We start from the raw sequence: 20,058 nt of genomic DNA on the forward strand, positions 1-20,058 counted from the left end.
TGGGCAGATTTGGTTAAAAACAAAATTTAAAGGTTATTTACACTTAGAGATTATGAATAAGCCAGGAAAGAAGTGTTTTGGATTTTTTAAAATACGCAGATGGGCTTCTTTTTATTTATTAACAGCTTTTGTGCATTTTCAATATTATTCCTTAAAGCAGCTGTTTCTCTTTCCCACCTGCCTGTCACTTCAGATTTCCATTTGTTCATTTACAAATCGGGATGGGGCCGTATGAAAGCAAAGCACACGGTAATGTCCTGATTTGAAATATATCCATTTGCTCATTTGCAAATCTGAGTGGGGAGTTACAAAAGCAAAGCACAAGGTAATGTGCCCGCTTTTAAATGTGACTCACATACCTGAGAGTCGTTTGGAAACCCAGCGAGGGTCACAGAGAGACCGCTGGCTTATTCTCCATCCCCTGAATACCGTTTCCGAGGTGTTAGAACTAATATAATACTTGCCAAACTTATATTAGTTCTGCGGGTAGGCGTCCCCCCACTTGACTGTACAACTCTGGGGGGAACGTTTTTCTCTTTATCCACGATTGTACCTAGCACGATGCAAATGAATAACACGTGCTTAACTGGGCAAGGCATCATCTGTTTATACTTCCAAAAAGTTTTAAGAAAGCCTATAAAAATGTTAATTATCTGGCGTTGGGGAAAATGTGACACAACCTGACTTAAAGAGGGAAAAGTGAGGAGGGATAATGTTTCTTTTCCTGGATGGAAAATATATAACGTTCAGCGTTGGTCTCAAGGAAGGCACGTTTTCAGATGACAAGCGGCTCTTCGGGTTAGTGGGGCAGCCAAGTGACGGGGCTGACGTACGCGGGTAGAACTTGAATGTGGAAAATACAAAAGGGAAAACTATCCAAACCGTATAGACACCAGGGGGGCTTGGGGTCACGCTATAGTTGGAAGCCAGTATCTTCATGCTGAGTTTTGGCAAAATGGATTCAACCCTGAACTTAGCCTCGTTGGTAAGAATGAGCAGTGACACAGCAAAGTGGGAGACCATTCTCCGCCTGCTGGGCCCTGGGCACATGCAGACCCTTGTCATGGTCACATTAAGTCGGAACTGCCTCGCCTGGAGGGGATCACTCAGGGCCTGGGCAGGGACCACTGACCAGCCAGGGTGAGCTGGCCAACAGTGCTAGGTTGGTGTTATTCGAGGTGCTGGGCAAGGCTTTAAGTAAATCCCTACTGGGCTTAGCATATCCACTCATTCCACATGCATTTATTGAGACACTGAGGAATATCCAGGTGAATAAATAACAGGATGCGTCCTCAAATTGGTCACAGAGCATAGGATATTAATAGCAAAATATGCTAAGGGCATAGCTCAGTATCTTGGGTGGTAATCATGTTTAGACAATGATATGTTATTGCTGACATATTCCATTCTATGATTGACTCTTATTCTTTGCCTCCCAATGTGAGAATAAGCCTCTTGCAACATACATATCACTCAGGATCCCAGAGAAATGATCTCCATAGAAATGTTCAATTGTCCTAAGTATTCTAAAGTGAAATCCATTAGTCAATAAATGAAACCCAGGCATGGGCTTACTCATGAATAGAAGCTGTTAGGCTAATTAAACAAGGAGGCCATTAGACTGAAGTGGCTCTAATACCTTGGCAACCTACACAAGCAAATCCAAATATAAGCCTGTAAATGCCTCAAGGTTATGAAATCAAAATGCCAAGGACAACCGATCGCAAACAGCCAACTAGGCTTTAAGCTGTACCCAGTCAACTAACTTTCTTTCTTTGCTTCTGCACCATCTCTAAGTAAGTCTTCCCCCTGACTCCCATGGGCAGAGCACCCCTAACCATGTCTGGTTTGGTGCTGCCCAATTCGAATTTATTTTTGGTCAAATAAACTCTTAAAAGTTTTAATATGCCTCAGTTTATCTTTTAACAAAGCATATAGCCTAGGAATCTCCCAATATTTGGGAAACCCATCCAAACAAAAGAAAGCCCACAAAGGAAAGAGAAAAAAAAAATTCAGAGTAAATAGAGAGGTTTAAAACAAATATAAAAAATACCAGGCGGAGCTGGTATCTTCCAAGAGGTAAGAGAGGTTACTGTATTCATAAAAGAAGAAATGCCAAGAACAAGGAATGAACAGGAAATGAAAAGAGCTCTTAGAAATTAAAAACAGGATAGCCAAAATAATTCAATTGAAGATAGGGAGATAAAGAAACCTCACAAAGAGAAGTAAAAAAAATAAAATAAAATAATACAAAGATAGAAAACAAGAAAGATGAGACAGGAGGTTAATCTTCCAAGGAGGTACAATTGCCAACTAATAGGAATTCCAGGGAGATAAAACAGTGTAGGAAATTATCAAATAATAGTGGACATTTCCCCAGAAGTAAAGGAGGGATTCTATGTGTTAAGTACAATGAATTTTTAAAAAAGAAAGAAAAGCCACCCCAAGGGGCATATCATCATAAAATTTTTAGTAAACAAAAGCTTCTAATAAAAGAAAAATAACAGCAAGTAGAAAAAGAAAACTACTATATAGTCAGAATGGCAAGAAATGAAAATTTCAACGTAAAAGTTGAAGATGACATACTGAGCAATTGAACTTAGCCCCTCTTGTTCCTGTAAAAAAGAAAATAAGAAATTAAGGATGGCTCCAAGTTTTTGGCCTCAGCAAGTAGAAGGATTGGGTAGTCATTTATTAAGATGGGGTAGACTATGAGGGAGGAACATTACTTGAACAAGTTAAATTTGTGATACCTGTATTAGTTAGCTACTGCTGCATAACAAATTATCCCAAAATTTAATGGTTGAAAAACATCAAGCATTAACTGTCTCACAGTTTCTGTGAGTCAGAACTTGGGCACAGTTTAGTTGGGTGCCTCTGGCTCAAGGTCTCTCTTGAGGTAGCAGTGGGGCTGTCCGCTGGGGCAATGGTCTCATTTGAAAGCTCAACTGAGATTGACGGGATCTGCTCCCTCAATCTGCTCCCATGTTTTTTGGCAGGCCTCACTTTCTCACCACGTAGGCCTGTCCGCAGGGCTGCCTTATGACATCATGGCAGTTGGCTTTCCCCACAAAGAATGATCCAAGAGAGAGGTAGAGAGAGCGAGCACCAAGACTGAAGTGACATTCCATCCTGTCTGCCATATGCTATTCATTAGAAGAGAGTCAATATGCCCAGCCTGCCCACACCCAAGGAAGGAAGATTACACAAGGGCATGAATGCCAAGAGGTGGGCACACTCACTGGATGTCCCTGTGGCAAGGTCATGTGGGCAGTTTGAACAGAATCTGGCATTTGGGGGGTAAATCCAGCTAGAAAGTCATCATCAGGAAAGTATTTATTATTGGATGTTAGGCATCGGAGACCATCTTTGAAAGGACTGGAGGAATCAATCCTGGGCTACATCTCCAGGAACATGGCCCAGACCTACCCTGCAAAGCTAGTCTATTAAAGGAACAGCCATGGGCCCTGTGGCTACAGAGCCCAGAGAAAGTGTGCCTCTGCCTCCCCTAGTGCAAGAGAGATGCCAGGTGTGCCAGCAGTTCCCTCAAGTAACTAACTTTAGAATCAAAGTTCTCAAAGGAGCATATTCTATGTCCTAGTCACATGAAGTTGGAAAATGTGACTTTTTAAAGGGTCTATTATGGGAGGGTGGAATTCATATCATGGAAAAATAGAGAGAGAGAGTGTGTGTTTGAAAGATGTGAGGCATCTATAAAGGACTATTGTTCACCACATTCTGGAAGGAACTGAGATAATTTAGCAGAAATTGGAAGTCATAAAACAAATCTAAGAGCCACAAAGAGATATGGAGATTATATCCATTCAAAACTCCAAGTTGTTAACCAAAAGCAAATCTGAGCAGTTTGTGATAAAGATATGAATACAGACATTAAGAATGTGATAAGTTAGGCGGAAGAAATAGATGAGAAAAATCTCTCAGAATATAAAACAGAAAGACAAAGAAGTGGAAAATTAGAGATAAAAAAAGCCAAGAAACACATAATCTCAATCAAAAAGACCACATTTAACCAAGTCATCCAAGAAAAAGAAAAGGAAAATAGAAGGCATAAAATTATTTTTTTTTAATTTTTAATTCCCAGAACTCAAGGAAAATACTTGAAAGGGTCTTCCAGAAACGAAGTTCACTGAGTGCAAAAAGGCCCACGTAACTATATGCTATTATGAAATTTCAGAACAGCCAGGGTAAATATCCTATCTAATAATAGACAAACATGCTAATTGACCATACCTTCACTAAGCCTCCCGTTGGCTAATCAGCATGATATGCAAATTAACCGCCAACAAAGATGGTGGCTAATTTGCATACTGCAGGCAGGGTGGGACAGCACCATCCCGCCTGCCCTGCCGCCATCCAGGCCTGCTACCTGCGACCAGGTGCGGTGGGTGTCTGTGTGCGACCCAACCCGGGGCTGCCAGGCGATGCAGCAGCGATCAGCCAGCCCGCCTGGGCATCCCGTGTGCGACCCGACCCGGGACGGCTGGGCAGGGCAGCAGCGATCGGCCAGCCCACCGGGGTGTCCCCTGTGTGACCTGACCCGGGGCAGGGCCCAAACCCCGGATCAGTCCTGCCCTGTGAGCGACCTGGAGAGGTGGGGCAGGCACCAAGGGATCGGGCCTGCCATCTGCCACCTGGGGAACGGGCCTAAGCCAGCAGGTGGTTATCTCCCGAGGGGTCCCAGACTGTGAGAGGGCACAAGTGGAGCTGAGGGACACCCCCCATCCCCTCCCCCGCCAGTGCACAAATTTTTGTGCACCGGGCCTCTAGTAAAGATGATAATGATGATTAAATTATTTTTTTTAAGCTAACATTTTTATAGGGCTTACTATGTGCAAGTAGATGTTTTAATCACTTTTTACATACTAACTAATTTAATCTTCACAGCAGTTCTATGACTTAACTACTGTAATTATTCAGATGAGAATACCGAGGGACGTACCCATGGATACACAGCTAGCAGGTGGCAGAACTGGGATTCAAACCAGTCTGGCTTTGTACCCTGGACCATGGCTTTTTTTTTCCTTTTATGAATACCAAATTCTAAAAGGTAATAGAGACATGCCTTCAAATGTCTGAAGGAAAAAGATTTTGAATGTAGAATTACCCAAAATATTAATCCAGTATGGGGGTGAGGGGAGTTTAATACATTTTCAGACATGCAAGAACTCAGATATGCAAAAACACCTATATTTGAGACACGCAAACACCTATATTCTTTATCTGAAAATGTAACTTAAGGATCTACTGTGTCAAAAGGAAAAACAAATCCAAGACAATAACATCAGCTCCAAGTACAGTGAAACTAATTAAAGAATGTAACCAAAAGTAATCCCAGGAGAACTTCTATGCAAATGAGCCTAGAAAGTCAGTGTATATTAGTGTGCTCAAAATACATTAAACAGCTGGAAGATATTAATGATAGAGAAATTTGTTTCCTATCAACAAGAAAGAAGATAATTTGAAAACACCGGGGGGGCGGGGAGGGGGGTGGCAGCTGTACAAGAATACTGATTCCAAAAGCAACACAAACTAACCACAAAGCAATTCAGAGTATTCGATGGAGTTGAAGGGAAGAGGGTCAATTTGACTTTTTGACTTTCCCCTTTGATGGCACGAGTGTGAGCAGCAACCCCACAGGACTAGATTTCCTATTTAAGCATCCAGTCAACCTGCCCTGGCCCTTCATTAAATAGTTTATTGAAACATAACTTTCTAAACTCTGTTTTCCATTTACATAAACTTGACAAAGTAACAGCACAGCGAACAGGACTTGGGAAGGAGGGAGAAGTGGAGGAATATGCAGGGGTGCAAATTCTCTTATCCTGCATATTGGTAAGTAAAGGAACAATATCCAATAATTAAGGATCAAGAATCAGACATTTAAACAAATTACGTATAGTTACACAAGTATCCAAAATCACAGCCAGTTATTAAAAAATATAACCAACAGAATGAGGAGGGAGGTGTCGCAAAAGGAGACGGTGTAAATTACGTTTTGCCTGTTTCACGTGGGTCATTAGTAAACACTGCTTAAGACCAGCAGTTCTCAACCTGTGGGTTGCGATCCCTTTGGCGGTCGAACGACCCTTTCACAGGGGTCGCCTAAGACCATCCTGCATATCAGATATTTACATTATGATTCATAACAGTAGCAACATTAAAGTTATGAAGTAGCAACGAAAGTAATTTTATGGTTGGGTCACAACATGAGGAACTGTATTTAAAGGGCCAGAAGGTTGAGAACCACTGGCTTAAGACCAAGAACTCTTAAGGCAGAGGGCTAAGCTATGCAGGCGCCCTGGTTTTATTGCGCTTCACAGGGGTGGCGTTTTGACAAATTGAAGGCAGGGAACCTCCACCAGAAAAAAAGATTATGACGCACTTTATTGCAATGGTCTGGAACCGAACCCGCAATATCTCCGAGGTGTGCCTGGAGTTTAGAGCTACAGAGGTAGCCATGGAAAGACTTAGAGCTGGAAATGAGTCAAAGGGCTTACCTCTGGGAGCAGCCGGGAAGGAGTGGGGAGCAAGACTATCTCCACAGTGTTTGGCTTTCCATTTCCAGATGCATCTTGAAAGAATCCAAAAAGGGTGATGCTCCCACTCAAAACCCTGGTGAAATTTGGGACCCCTGGCCCCCCGCATCCGTCAGTGCTGGCCATCTCGCTTCAGTAAGTGTTTCGGTGAGAAACTCCATTTCAGGAGGCAGTTTTTCCAGTTTGGAGCCAATTTACATTCTTCCTCTTCTACCAAGACGAAGAAGATGGACTGGGCCTGGAGAGAGACTGCAGGTGGAATCTGATGCGTCGCCTGGGAACTTTTCAGGAATGCAAAATGTCAGGCCTCACGCCAAGCCTGCCCAACCAGAATCTTCGTCCTAACGCCCACCCCCACGCCCGTGACTTACATGCACGTCAGTGTTTGCGAAGCCCTGCTCTGAAGGCGTTAGTTCGTAATCTGGCTGCCCTTTAGAATCACCTGGGGAGCTGGGAAAACGTGTGGATGCCTGGGCCTCACCTCACAGCAGTTAGGTCCGAATCTCTCAGGGGAGAACCAGGCAGCGGCCTTTATGGAAGCACCCAGGTGATTCTAATGCTCAGCTGGGAGCTGGTGGTGAAAACCTTTGCACAAAAGGGTCCATCTGATTGGATTTCAGGAAAGCTTTTACCACGACTGCCTCCCTCGCAGATTCAAATATTCGTCCCTTCCCCGTGGGCTCCCCTACCTCTAGCTCCGTTTTTCTCCATGAATGACTCTTGGTCCGGTGATGGACAGGAGGCAACCGCAGAGGAAAATAAGAAGTGAGCTCGGGGGATAAAAGGAGAATGAGGAGGCCAGCCCTGGCCCCAGCCAGGCCTGTGTCAAAGCGAAATGAGTGACGGGAGAATCATGAAGGACCTTGGTGGTTGGGCAGAAAAGCTCCCTTAATGAAGTGGGGGAAAGAGAACCACTGAAGACGGGAGAGGCGTGGGAGGGATATGATGAGAATTAGGATAAGTTTGGTAAACTGGATCTACCTAAAAGTACATATTGACCCAGTTTAAGCCAAACATTGAAATGATGAGACCGAGGGCATTCTTCTCCGAAAACTACCCACCAAGGTGCTTCCCATTCAAATCCGCTCTGGAGCCGACAATAAAATCCAATCAAGTGTTGCTAATTACACCCTCTAATGAATTGTGAGACTGCCTAATCCACAGTCCAGAGACTTGTACAGTCAATAACTGTGTTAAACAGCCTCAATTACTTACATATGGTGTCTCACTTTGGTGTTAATTGTATCCATTAACCCACACAGAATCCGTTTGGAATTCCTGCAGGATGGTTTAATGCGCTGGTTCCTTGGAGGCCACTAACCGCATTTGCCTTTGCCCTGAAATTATTCAGCCTCTGGATAAATAGCAAAGAAGTCTAAATTTCTTCCTCATGTGAAATGCTTCATAATATCTTTGAATTAAACCTCAAAATCACCCCTACCAGTGTTTCCCCATCACAAGGGCGTCTGAAAGATAGACACTAGAGCAGCGGTTCTCAACCTGTGGGTCGCGACCCCTTTGGTGGTCAAACGACCCTTTCACAGGGGTCGCCTAAGACCATCCTGCATATCAGATATTTACATTACGATTCATAACAGTAGCAACATGACAGTTATGAAGTAGCAACGAAAAAAATTTTATGGTTGGGTCACAACATGAGGAACTGTATTTAAAGGGCCAGAAGGTTGAGAACCACTGGGCTAGAAAAAAGGGAACAGGCTTGCTTCCCTCCGTCGGATCCTTTCGAAGGACATTTGTCATCTAAGTTAGTGGTCTCAGGAGCCAAGATCTTCTCCAGCTAAGCAAGTCATCTCCGGTTACCACACTGAATGGGCCCCCCAATGTTCCTATATTTAACCCTGTGCTTTTGTGGGCATCCATGATTAATAGACTTGAGGGCACCATCTTCCTTCTGATGATCATCTTAATGGACACGGTTGATATGGTTGAAGCCAGAGGATGGCACACTCCAATTACTTGATCGGGAATGGGACATTAATAACCGAAGTTGTATTTAGTATGTTTTGTTGCACACCAGGGCTTAAGTAGATACTGTGGTGTGTAATATGCAATAGAACAAGTCAGAATATATGTTGCCATGGAGATGTTTGATAGGGGTTGTGAAGCCTAGGAAATGCATGCAGAGCCCTGGTGCTGGGTGCTCCTGGACATTTCATACAGAAAGTATTACTTGCCCAGCATCAAAAGATGTGGGAAATCTTTAAATCACGATCCTGTGATGATGTCAATCAACCTTACGTTAGCACTAATGGCAGTGACAGATGGTAGCCTGGGCGACGAAGAGACACCCTCTGTCATAACCTCTAGAGCCATTGAATGCTTCAGCAGCAAATTTCATTGGAAAACCCCATTCGGAATGACATGCTTTGGGAAGGCTAGGCTTGCTTTTTCTTGTAGGTTATATAGCTTTAAAAAATACAATCATAATAATACATGTTCACTGCAGAAGATTTGAGAAATATAGTGAAGCATGAAAAGAAAGTCATCTAAAATCTTACCATTAAAGATTATTATTATTTTGCTGTGTTTCCTTCCAATCTTCTGAAAATGCATAGTTATACATCAACATATTTCTTTTTTAAATTTATGTTTATTTTTTGTTGTCTAAAGTTTTATATATGTCTCCTTTTTCCCCAAATGACCCCCCCCCCAGCCATTCCCACCCCAGGCAAGCCCCCACCACCCCAGTGTCTGTGTCCATTGGTTATGCTAATATGCATGCATACAAGTCCCCTACCATTTGTCTCTGGATCTATTCTTGTTCATCAAATTATGACATCAACATATTTCTTATCTCTCCTCCAGCCCAAAGCCACTGAGTCCTGTGGAAGCCCTTCCCTGTCCCCAGAACATGTCTGAGCTACCCTTAGGGAAGAGCGAAGTTGGGGCCTTTATTTGATGCCCCCCAATGTTCAGCGGTCCATAGTGAGGGGGCTGCCACAGTTCACCCAAGGTAGCCAGGAGGCCAGCATCTCCAATGACCCTTTCTCTTAACCAGGGGTATGACTCCACCAAGGAGACCGGAAGCACCTTAATGAGTGATTCAGTGGTTGTTGCAAAGTCACCCTGACGTGGGGAGGGGCCGGGGAGCTGATCAGCCGCATCCCTGGCTCTGCATTAGGACCATGAGGTGGCTGGCCCCGCAGCTGACTCCATTAGTAGGGTCTCGGGGGACTTTAATGTGGGGTGGTAATGTGGGGTGGTGAGACATGCTGGCTAGGCCTTCAGGGCGGTGCCACGCAGACCTCACTTCCACCTGAATTCTTCCCACTTCTCCCTTCTCCCTGTGGTCTCTCCAACCTGCTCCTTTCCCCTTGAGCACACTGCCACTCATCCCTGTAGAAATACTAAGCTCACTAAGCTCTGCTCCTGCCTTGCAAATTTCACAGCCTGAGGACCGCTCCAGGTGGGCTGCAGTTTCTGTTGACTCCATCAGGGGCAGCAGTGAGCACGGGTCTCAGTGACCACTGATGGGGACTTGTGGGGGTTGAGATGGAGACCATGGGGTGTGGATAAAGTGGAGTTCTGAGGCCGTTTTCCTAAAATAAGATCTGAAATTATAGACCTGGCCTTTCAGGGAGGATTCTTTTCCTTCCTGAGGCATGTACTCCTCCTTACCTGGGCTGTATTTGTGTCCTTGCATTAACTTCCCAGGAAACTTGATAAAGTGGCTTCATTGTTTCTCTCTAATCCCTGGGTGGGGGTGGTGGAAGGCAATCCATAATAAGATCAAACTGCATATATCCTGATTTTTTTCACTTTATTGTGAGAATTTCACCCATGTCATTAAATATTTTTAGACAATATGACCAAATGTCATGTTACGTATTTTATACATATTTTGTAAATTATGTATCCTTATTTTTTAAACCATCCCTCTATTGTTGGACATTTAGTTGCTTTACAGTTTTTACTCATATCAATAACTGCTATGAATTTTCTCAGACATAAATCTCTGACCCGCTCACAGATAATGTACCGTGAGATGCAAGGACCTTGCTTCATCCTTTGAACTCCCCTCAGTGCTGAGAGAAGGGGTTTCACAGGTGAACTTCACGCATGGCCCAGGTCAGCCTTTACTGGGGCCTGTCAAACCTGCTCTCTAACACTAAGCGACATGAAATCACCAGATCATGCCACGTCCAATTAGCATCCGCCATGAGCTCTTCACTCTGTAAAGAGGCATCTCGTGTTTTGTCATATTCAATTTCTGAAATGCTATTAACAGAGACCATTAAGGTACTAGAGAATCAAAACACAAGTAATGATCTTTTAAAAACACTTTGCAATGAATGTATCATGCGTGTTGACTCATAGCTCCAGCAACAAAGTCCCCTATTCTAAGAATGCCCTTGTCAGAGGAACTACTGAACAGACCGCAGGCAGTACCCAGCGTAAACTACCCTCCCTGTGCTCCTGGTGCCGATATACACCATCAAATGCAAATCATAGCATTGAGCGCAGGCTTGACAGCCAGGTACAAGCAGTATACATGTACCTGTGCACAAGGCATGTACACACACACGCACGCACGCACGCACGCACGCACGCTCATACACATTTATTCTATGTGTGATGGCAATGCCTCAATGGATATGAAAATCAACTGCTGAGCTATCAAGAGAAGTAGACTGCCAAGACCAAGGATACTTAGATCCCGAAGCGACCTGACTACTGCCTTGGGGTGGAGAAACTTCTAGAAATCACCATTAGAGGCTATAGTTTTACCCCCGTGGGACTTTACTATCTGCCCAGCCCTGGGCCCAGAGTTGCTCCAGGAATATATAACCCAACCGAGTTAGGTTGAATCCCAGGAGGAGTTCTGAAGCTGTTTCCAGTCTGTTTTACTGAATAAAACTCTCATTTTGATATGATGGGAAAAGAGGTTTGGCCAAACTCAATCTAAGCGTATCCTGCTTCCTAAACAACCTAGAGGCAACCGGAGAGTTACCATTGGAAAAATCATGCACGTATTCTTCACTTCTGAAAGTGCCTGCTTACAGTATTGCATAAAGTCTCAGACAAAGCTTGTTTTCTGGCCTATTCTTAGCAGCTGGTAAAATGGCCTTTCGGGGGCCTTGCCTCTGATGTGCAGACTGGCGTGGTGTCACCTCAGAGGTGATAATCATCCCCTCTGCCTACTTCCCTTTGTGAGAGGGAGACACGGTCCAATTACCATGTGTCCCTGCCCTTACTTGGCCCCAGCAGATTGGATGTCAGGCCTGACATAAGTCAATTAGCTTTCCTGCCTGGAGGAGCTGGAATTGGTGGCTGCCTGAGTGACCTAGCTGTATGGGTCTCTCTTGTGTTCCCCAAAGAGCTTCAAGCGTGGCAGCCTTCTGGGTAATGTCTTCCTTTAATATCCAATGAAGATTTAATAAGATGAGTAGAAAAGAGGAACTTATATATTTGTTGATTGTCCAGTAAATGCAAACAAAGATTCTTCATTGTGCCCAAGCACAATCTTTTTGTGTTATTGTCAAATGCACCATTCCCGGCTAATTTCTCCCACTGTTAGGATAAAGATAGCAGAACTGTGATTACTTGCAGCGCCCTGGCTCTTCAGAACCTATTTGTATGGAAACTATAGATTTTCTGGCCTCTGCAGTTCCCTAACACCATTTAATTAATACTGTATATATTGTTGCTCATGTTACATCATGCATTTCGCAACACCCCCCCCCCACCACCACCAAATCCCAACCCTCTCCTCCCTTCCCCCCTCCCTGACCGTGAATACTGGTTTCCAATGACTTTCTCAAAGGTTGTTACTGTGCTTTGTTATGGGAGCCAAAAATGCTAATCTTACCTGAAAGTGTGTAGGAAAAGGTGAGGATAATTTTTCTGATCATGTTAACTTTACCGTTTGGAATTCTATAGTGTGAATACAGACTAACACATTGCAACCATGAACTTCCAGGCTGTGGTTACTGCATTTCCACATGTGATGTCTTTCAGTGTTGACTGCTTCCTGACAGATTCCAACGCTAGTCAGGTCCCTTAAACTTCCTTGTAAGAACGCTCCTAAGTCAGGTTAACCAGCACCCCCATCCTTGAACCTGAACACCCTCTGTATCTGATCATCTTCTTCATCCTCCACCCCCAAGCCATGTCTGATCACCCTGGCCTGTCTTTAGCCAAGAATCCTGTTAGGTCAGTGGTTGGCAAACTCATTAGTCAACAGAGCCAAATATCAACAGTACAACGATTGAAATTTCTTTTGAGAGCCTAGGGTACTCCTAAGGCTTAGGAAGAGCCACACTCAAGGGGCCAAAGAGCCGCATGTGGCTCGCGAGCCACAGTTTACCGACCACGGTGTTAGGTCAACTTAGCTAGAATGGCCTTTACCTCTGATGTTTCCTCATAGTAATTTTCCATGCACTCACCCCTACCCAGATATTTAGCTATAATTCCCACTTGTCTACTCTGCATTTGGAGTTGAGCCCCATGTCTCTCCCCACTGCGAAATCCCATTGCAGTGGTCCCTAGGCCTATCCTGACGGTCCTGAATAAAGTCCACCTCACCATCTTTAACAAGGGTCCTTGAATTTTTTTAACCACCTCTGCCTACCACACACACTGTCCTGTTGCCAGTGGGGAGGCTGGGCGAGGGCCCAGGAGCATAGTGAGAAGAATGGTCCCGTCCAGACAATGAATGGCTGTTCCTTGTCCAATGCAATTTAAGACTGACCTGGGAGAGCATGACATCAACAAACCAACTGGAGGGAAGAGGGGACACCAATTGGAAGCGCCAATCACAGAACAGTGGTCGTTAGGCCTTCTGAGGAGAAAGAAGTGGCCACCCGCCCCGAGGGCTGCCTGGCACGTGGCACAGAGCCTGCAAGAGGGTAGGGAGCCCTTCTTGGGTGGAACTGACAGGATGCACAGGGGATAGGATGCCTGCCACCACCTTGCCACACTTGGATGCTAGACCAGAGACAAAGCTGCAGTCAGAACGCTGACAACAGAGTCTGGGGCTGGAGAGCAGGGGTTAGCTGTGGATTCGGTGGCCAAGAGCTCTGTGCTTGTCCTCTGTCTGACATGTCACCCCAAATCAACATGTCAGCACCATTCCAGAAACCTATTAGTATTCTCACCAGTGAGAATGATCAGCTTTCCATGTTGCCTTCTTGGAACTGGGGCCAGACATAAGTCCAGGGACTACCCCACGGGCAGGAGTCTGACTTCCTGGGGGCATCTGTTTGACCCCACATGAGGTTGACCCCTAAGGGGGAGAAACAGGTACCAGGCATCTGGTTGACCCCACACAAGCCTGACCCCTAATTGAGAGGAGAGAAACAGGAACTGGGCGCACCATCTGCCTGGCTGGTCCCAGGCATCGGACAAAACGACCCGGGATGGTAGTTGGTAGTTGCTTTTTGCAAACGGAGTCCATACTGGATCAGTTTCGGGTCGGGGCACCCTGCCCGCAGGCCGCTGCTGATCCAGGTACTAGTCCCAGGTACCCGAGGAAGACTTAGAAATAAAACTTGAAGAATTCACTCTCAAACAGAGGTGTGTGAATTTTTTTGTGTGCAACGGGCCAGACAGTGGATACTTTAGGCTTTGCAGGCTGTATGGTCTCTTTCTCAGTTCTGCCGTTGTAGAAGCCAGCAGCCAACGACAAATGTAACCAAACGGGCAGAGCTGCATTCTAATAAAACTTTATTTACAGAAACAGGCAGTAAACTGGATTTGGCCCGCTGGCTGGATCCCAACCATTGCATGTGGCAGAGGACCACGGGCAGAGGCGGCACTTACCTGGATCGAATGGTGCTAATAGTGGGACTACAGGACCAAATGATAAATGCACCTGTAATTGTGGTAGATATGCACAGACTCCCCTCTACAGAGCTCTTATCGTGGTAAACTTATCATTTACCACCAGCAATTGCATCTGATTCCCTACAGCCTTGCCAAGAGAATGTTTTATCCGATTTTGAATTTTTGCCAATTCGATAGTGAGAAATGGTATCTCAGTGTGATTTTAATTAGCATTCTTTCCATCTGAGTAGTTCTGAGCATCTCTCTCGTTTTTTTTTAATGAACCATCTGTCTTGGGCTATTTTATTATTTTGTTATTGGCCTTTTTCTTCCTGATTTATATTAGTTCTTTACCTATTAAGATTAGCCCTTAATGTGTATGCTGCCATTGTTGGATATGGTAGTCTATGTATGTATCAATTAGGTCAAAGTGGTTGACAGCATTGTTCAAATGTCTGAGATACCTCGTAGTCACTCAAGTGGAGCTGTCCAGCAAGCATTTGGAAATACACATCCGGAACTCAGGTGAGAGGCCTGGACTGGAGAAATGAGCTTGGGAATATTAGAAACAATGCGATGGGTTAGGTCACCTGGGGAGAAAAAGTAGAGAAGAGGTAATAGATACATCACAACGTTTAGAGATTGAGGAGGAACCACCACAGGACAGAGACGGGGCCTCCAGGGGTGTAGAAAATAAAGCAAAAGGCCAATGAGAATTCTTATTGAGAATTGATCACTGGATTCGCCAACATGGAGACTATAGATGACCTTGACAGGAATACTCTCAGTTGAGGGGTGGGGACAAAAGCCTGACATCTCGGAGAGCAAAGTGATTAGAGCGCTGGTGGTCGGTGAGGTCTGAAAGGTTGGCGACCGCTGGATTAGAGAAATACAGTCGGCTGCTAGACAGTTGAGGGTTAACTTGATGTCTGAGGTTATAAACTGAAGGGTGTGTCGGAGCAGCCATGAGTTTTTCACCAGCCACATTCAGCTGCTCCAGGGCAGGGAAAGCATCGGTGGAGAGCTATGTCTAACCAGAGCTGTCCAGTCACGATGAAGGTGGTAGTGGAGGATGTACGGATTGATGAGCCCAGGAATCTAAGCTGGAAAGTGAGAAGAGTGCTTCGAACAGAGAAAAAAGTGATAAAGCAATAGATTGGAGATCTAGGTATGGTCAAAGCCAATATATTATACTCATAACTACAAGATATATACACAGATCACCCCAGTCTCTTCTGGGTGAGTTCTACACAGGCTTCAATGTCCATGTAGTTTATTTAAAAAAAAAAAACATACAACAGGATGGGTAAATATTCTTCAATTTTATTCTTGAGTTTACAATAATTCAAGGATGAAAGATGCCCAGAATAAATGGGTAGACTATCATACCACAGATATATTATATGGCAAGGAAGCCCAAATACTGAAAGACTTTTTAAAATGTACTTCATTTGGCTACATCACTGATAGTCTCGATGCGGAATTTTTGATGTCTTCCAGAAGATACATTACCCTAAGCTCCCATTTTATCATGTTCTGAGAAACGATTTAAAAAAAAATGGTTGGTAACCAAGAATAAAAAAATGTTTTCAAAAAATTATCTCTGTGTAAATAAAGTGTCTGGTAGATTAGTGAAAGTAAGAAGTTTGGAAAGCAGGAATTTTTATATTGTATAAAAATACTGTGAATTCACATTATTTAAGACTGATAACAAATTATTTTTGTGGGTAAATAGGTCATCTTATCATTCGCATACTTATCTAAAGGCTTTCAAAAAACAGTACAATGTTTTAGAGGAATCTATATCCCTCTTATAAATTAATCCAGTTAATTGATGACTGATTTTTCCATGTTTTTATTTTTTTTAATCACATGCCTTTTAGACGTTTTGTTGCTGTAACCAAGACTGAGAAAGGAGCAATAATCACTCATCCTAGTTCTTTCTCAGCGTCTACCTAGAATGACGGGATCTGGGAAGGGTGGTAGCAATGAAATGTTCTCTGGAATAAGGCATTGTTCTCTTTATTCTACCGTTTTTATTTATCTGAGTTTTCCTGGGGCTTAGGAACATGAATAATTCACAGTTGGCTACACTTACCATCAAGACATTAAATGGAGGTCTCCCTGCCTGAAATCTAAAAGCAGCAGCAATGCTCTGTTCCATAGACAGCCCTGCTTCTCCATTGCTCTCCTCTCGGGTAATCAGGTAGGTACTCCTGGTGCATTGGTGGGGGGGGGGGGGGGGAGGGCAGGGTCATAGGAAGAGTACTGGCTCAGGAGATTGGACACCTGGTCTTTAGTCACAATTTGGTCACTTTGCCGCCGTGCAACCTGTAAAATGTAACTTCTCTGAGCTTCAGTTCTTTTGTTATAATACAGAGAAAGACCCACCTGACCTATTTCACAGGCACTGTCAATGAACTAGACTACAGGGGTTGATAGATGCTTTAAAAATGTGGTTTGCTGGCCCTGGCCGGTGTGGCTCAGTTGGTTGGACGTACACCAAAAGGTAGTGGGTTTGATTCCAAGTCAGGGCACATACCTAGTTGCGGGTTCAAGCAACCAATTGATGTTTCTCTCTCACATTGATGTTTCTCTCTCTCTCTCTCTCTCTCTCTTCCTTCCTCTAAAATCAATCTTTACAAAAATGTGGCTTGCTGTTCACTATTTGATATTAAAAAATCAAAATAGAGAAATCATTGGGAAATATAAATGTTTATGAATCACACGGTGCAAATGTAAACAAGTAATTTACCAGTACTTTACAATAAAATCAAATAAATTATTTATGGATTTTTTAAAAATAAAGAAGTCTTTGCAGATAAATATTCGTCAGCTTAACTTAATCATTCTTTCTTTCATAAGAATGTTCACTACGTGACGTTATAACTCTCCAAAGGAGAATTTTGATAATTCGTTCAGTTCTCTGCCTTAGAAGCTTCATTATAAGGCAGAAGAATGGAATAATTAAAGTTTTAAAATAAGCAATATATAACTCTAAACCACGGTCCCCTTATTTTAAAGAGTTTAATAGGAACACTTTCCCCAATAGATGTATAAACAATCTACTGTTTATATAATATTAACACTAACTCACAACTAAGCCATGAAGATCAAAGCTAATGTGCATTTTTCTTCCCTTATCAACTAAATTATTAAATATCTGATGGTCTTAAAAAATGAACTACATGTGATATAAAAATGCTCACCTATTGAATGAATAAATGGTGGTTAAGTGTTTGGAATATAGATCAGAGGTTAGAAACTGTTTGAGATATAGCAGTGTGTATGACAGGGTCGCCTGTAGCAATGAGCCTGAACAAACAGATGACATGTACAGGCATGAGAAACCACTGAAGTAACCCACCAACTTCTCTCTTAAAATGGCGCACCTCAAAATATCAACGGACTTCTCCAGAAGAACCAATTCATCACCTGCCCATTCTAAATCTTCTATGTTAAATGGCACAGTGGTTTTAATAAGAAACAATTATCATGTAGGTAAGTAACACTACATTCAGGACAGTAACAAAATTTTTGGACCAAATGACAAAAGTATGTCAATAAAGTGTATTTAAGAATAACTATATAATGCTAACATTCTAACAGCACTATGATCTTTGCTAACAACAAGCCAAGATTCAGTTCTCCATCAAAAATTTCTCTCTCTCTCTCTCTCTCTCTCTCTCTCTCTCTCACACACACACACACACACACACACACACACACACACACACACACTTTCTCGTCTCTACAAATGCAGCTTGGATTATTTCCTGTTCTTAACTATTAAGTCTTTTGAACAAGATCGACATTCTTTCAACAAATCAATGATCAAAAATGACCCACTGCTTTCATGAAAGATCTCTCAAGGTCATTCTGTGTTTCAAGGGCAGCCTGCCAAGGACTTGCAGAGATGAAATTGAATTAGCATTGGCACAGGGAAATTCATAGCAGCAGGTCAAAGTCCATTTATCTTATGCTCAGCAGAACCTATTTAGGTCAGGTGAGGAGTAAGTAATTGGCAAATTGTTCCTCATCTAGCAGAGAGGCGGGTATAGTTAAAAACTATTGAAAAGCGTGGTTGGACCCCTTTCATTCTATGGATGGTATGCGGTAGGCACCACACATCCGTGAGACAAGAGAGGTTAAACTAGAACTCTCCCCTAAACTGGCATTATAGGTTAAACAATAATCAAGTACATTTCTGCTGTGTCTGTGGTTTTAAAATGATTCACTGTAAACATCCTATAGGCTTTCCTACTTCATTAACTTCGGAGATTGAGCTTGATTCTATGTCTGTGTGAAATTAGCATAAATACTGTTCATTCTGGTTCGACACAAATTCCTTTAAAAAACGTTAAGGCCATTTAATGGAATCAGGGCCAAGTGCAGAGTGCCCCGACTGAAGTCAAACGACTGATTTACGATTTCTGAAAAAGCCATTGGCGGTTATCTTGCGTTTTCCTTCTCGGTACCTTGAGAGCAGTTTGTAGGATTAATTAGTCTCCAACATCTCCATCTCGATCTCCAATAAGCCAAAGAAAATGAAAACTTAAGGCTAACAACGCTGTCCCAAGAAGGTCCCCCAGTGCCGTTAGGTAGGGGATGGAGAAGCTGTCCGGATCCTTTCCCTTCCTCCAGAAGTGACGGACCATCCAGTCAGCGATCCACAGCAAGGTAAATACCTACAAGAGAACACCAGCGATTACTCCTGTGGCCTGGACATTCCCAGTTTGGTGAACATGACCATGAGTCTAAACTACTGCTTTCAAAAAGTTAACAGCTTGCATCTCAGAACCATGCTTGAAAAGAAGAAATAGCTCATTGACAGGAAGATTTTCTTTTCACAAGAATACATTTCATTATTTCTGTGATAAAATTCTTCTTCAACATTTCACATGTATCTTCTCATTTTCTTCTAGCCTCCCAATTACCACAATCATCCTTATAGTTAATAGAACTGTGCAACTGCCAAATCACTGGTTTGTTTCAACTTTTTTCTATATGATAATCCTGTGACGTAGGAAGAAGATACATGAAGAAGAATATAAATATTACAATTAGGAATCATTTAATTCCTAAATGATTGAAATAAAGATGGAGAACTGACCATTCATTTATTAATTACTAGAGGCCCAGTGCACGGATTTCGTGCACTTGATTGGGGGTCCCTCAGCCCAGCCTGTGCCCTCTCGCAGTCTGGGAGCCCTTGGGGGATGTCTGACTGATGGCTCAGGCCTGCCCCCTGCCGGAAGCAGGCTTAAGCTGTCAGTCAGACATCCTTAGCACTGCCACGGGGGCTGGAGAGGCTCCCAACACAGCTGCTGTGCTCACCAACCGTGATCCCAGCTTCTGGTTGAGCAGCGCTCCCTCTTGGGAGCACAATGACCACCAGGGGGCAGCTTCTGCATTGAGCGTCTGTCCCGTGTTGGTCAGTACACATCATAGCAACTGGTCGTTCTGCCATCGGGCCAAAACTGGCTCTCCAACATCCCTCAACGGGTCCCAGATTGTGAGGGGGCACAGGCCAGGCTAAGGGACCCCACTGGCGCACAATCAGGGCAGGGAGGGACACTGGAGGTTGGCCAACTGGGGAGGGACCATGGGAGTGCTCCAGGGTGTGTCTGGCCCATCTCTCTCAGTCGTAATTGGCCGGACCCCAGCAGCAAGCAACCGACCAGTTGGGGCATCTGCCCCTGGTGGTCGGTGCATG

General features: G+C 43.7%; 1 protein-coding gene across 6 annotated transcripts in view; it reads right to left on the reverse strand.

Annotated features, from left to right (window-relative positions):
• Positions 1-16,209: 16,209 nt before the first annotated feature.
• The window catches only part of SLC41A2 (solute carrier family 41 member 2), an 87,339-nt gene continuing 83,490 nt past the window's right edge, over positions 16,210-20,058 (reverse strand). For all 6 annotated transcript variants that reach the window (XM_036299739.1, XM_036299740.1, XM_036299745.1 and 3 more), the window contains one exon: positions 16,210-19,030. In XM_036299739.1, the coding sequence (XP_036155632.1) occupies positions 18,845-19,030 (186 nt within the window). In that variant the 3' untranslated portion in view covers positions 16,210-18,844. The remainder of the gene's footprint in view (positions 19,031-20,058) is intronic.

The sequence above is a fragment of the Myotis myotis genome, unplaced genomic scaffold (assembly GCF_014108235.1).
Source record: "Myotis myotis isolate mMyoMyo1 unplaced genomic scaffold, mMyoMyo1.p scaffold_m19_p_3, whole genome shotgun sequence".
NCBI classification, from domain to species: domain Eukaryota; kingdom Metazoa; phylum Chordata; class Mammalia; order Chiroptera; family Vespertilionidae; genus Myotis; species Myotis myotis.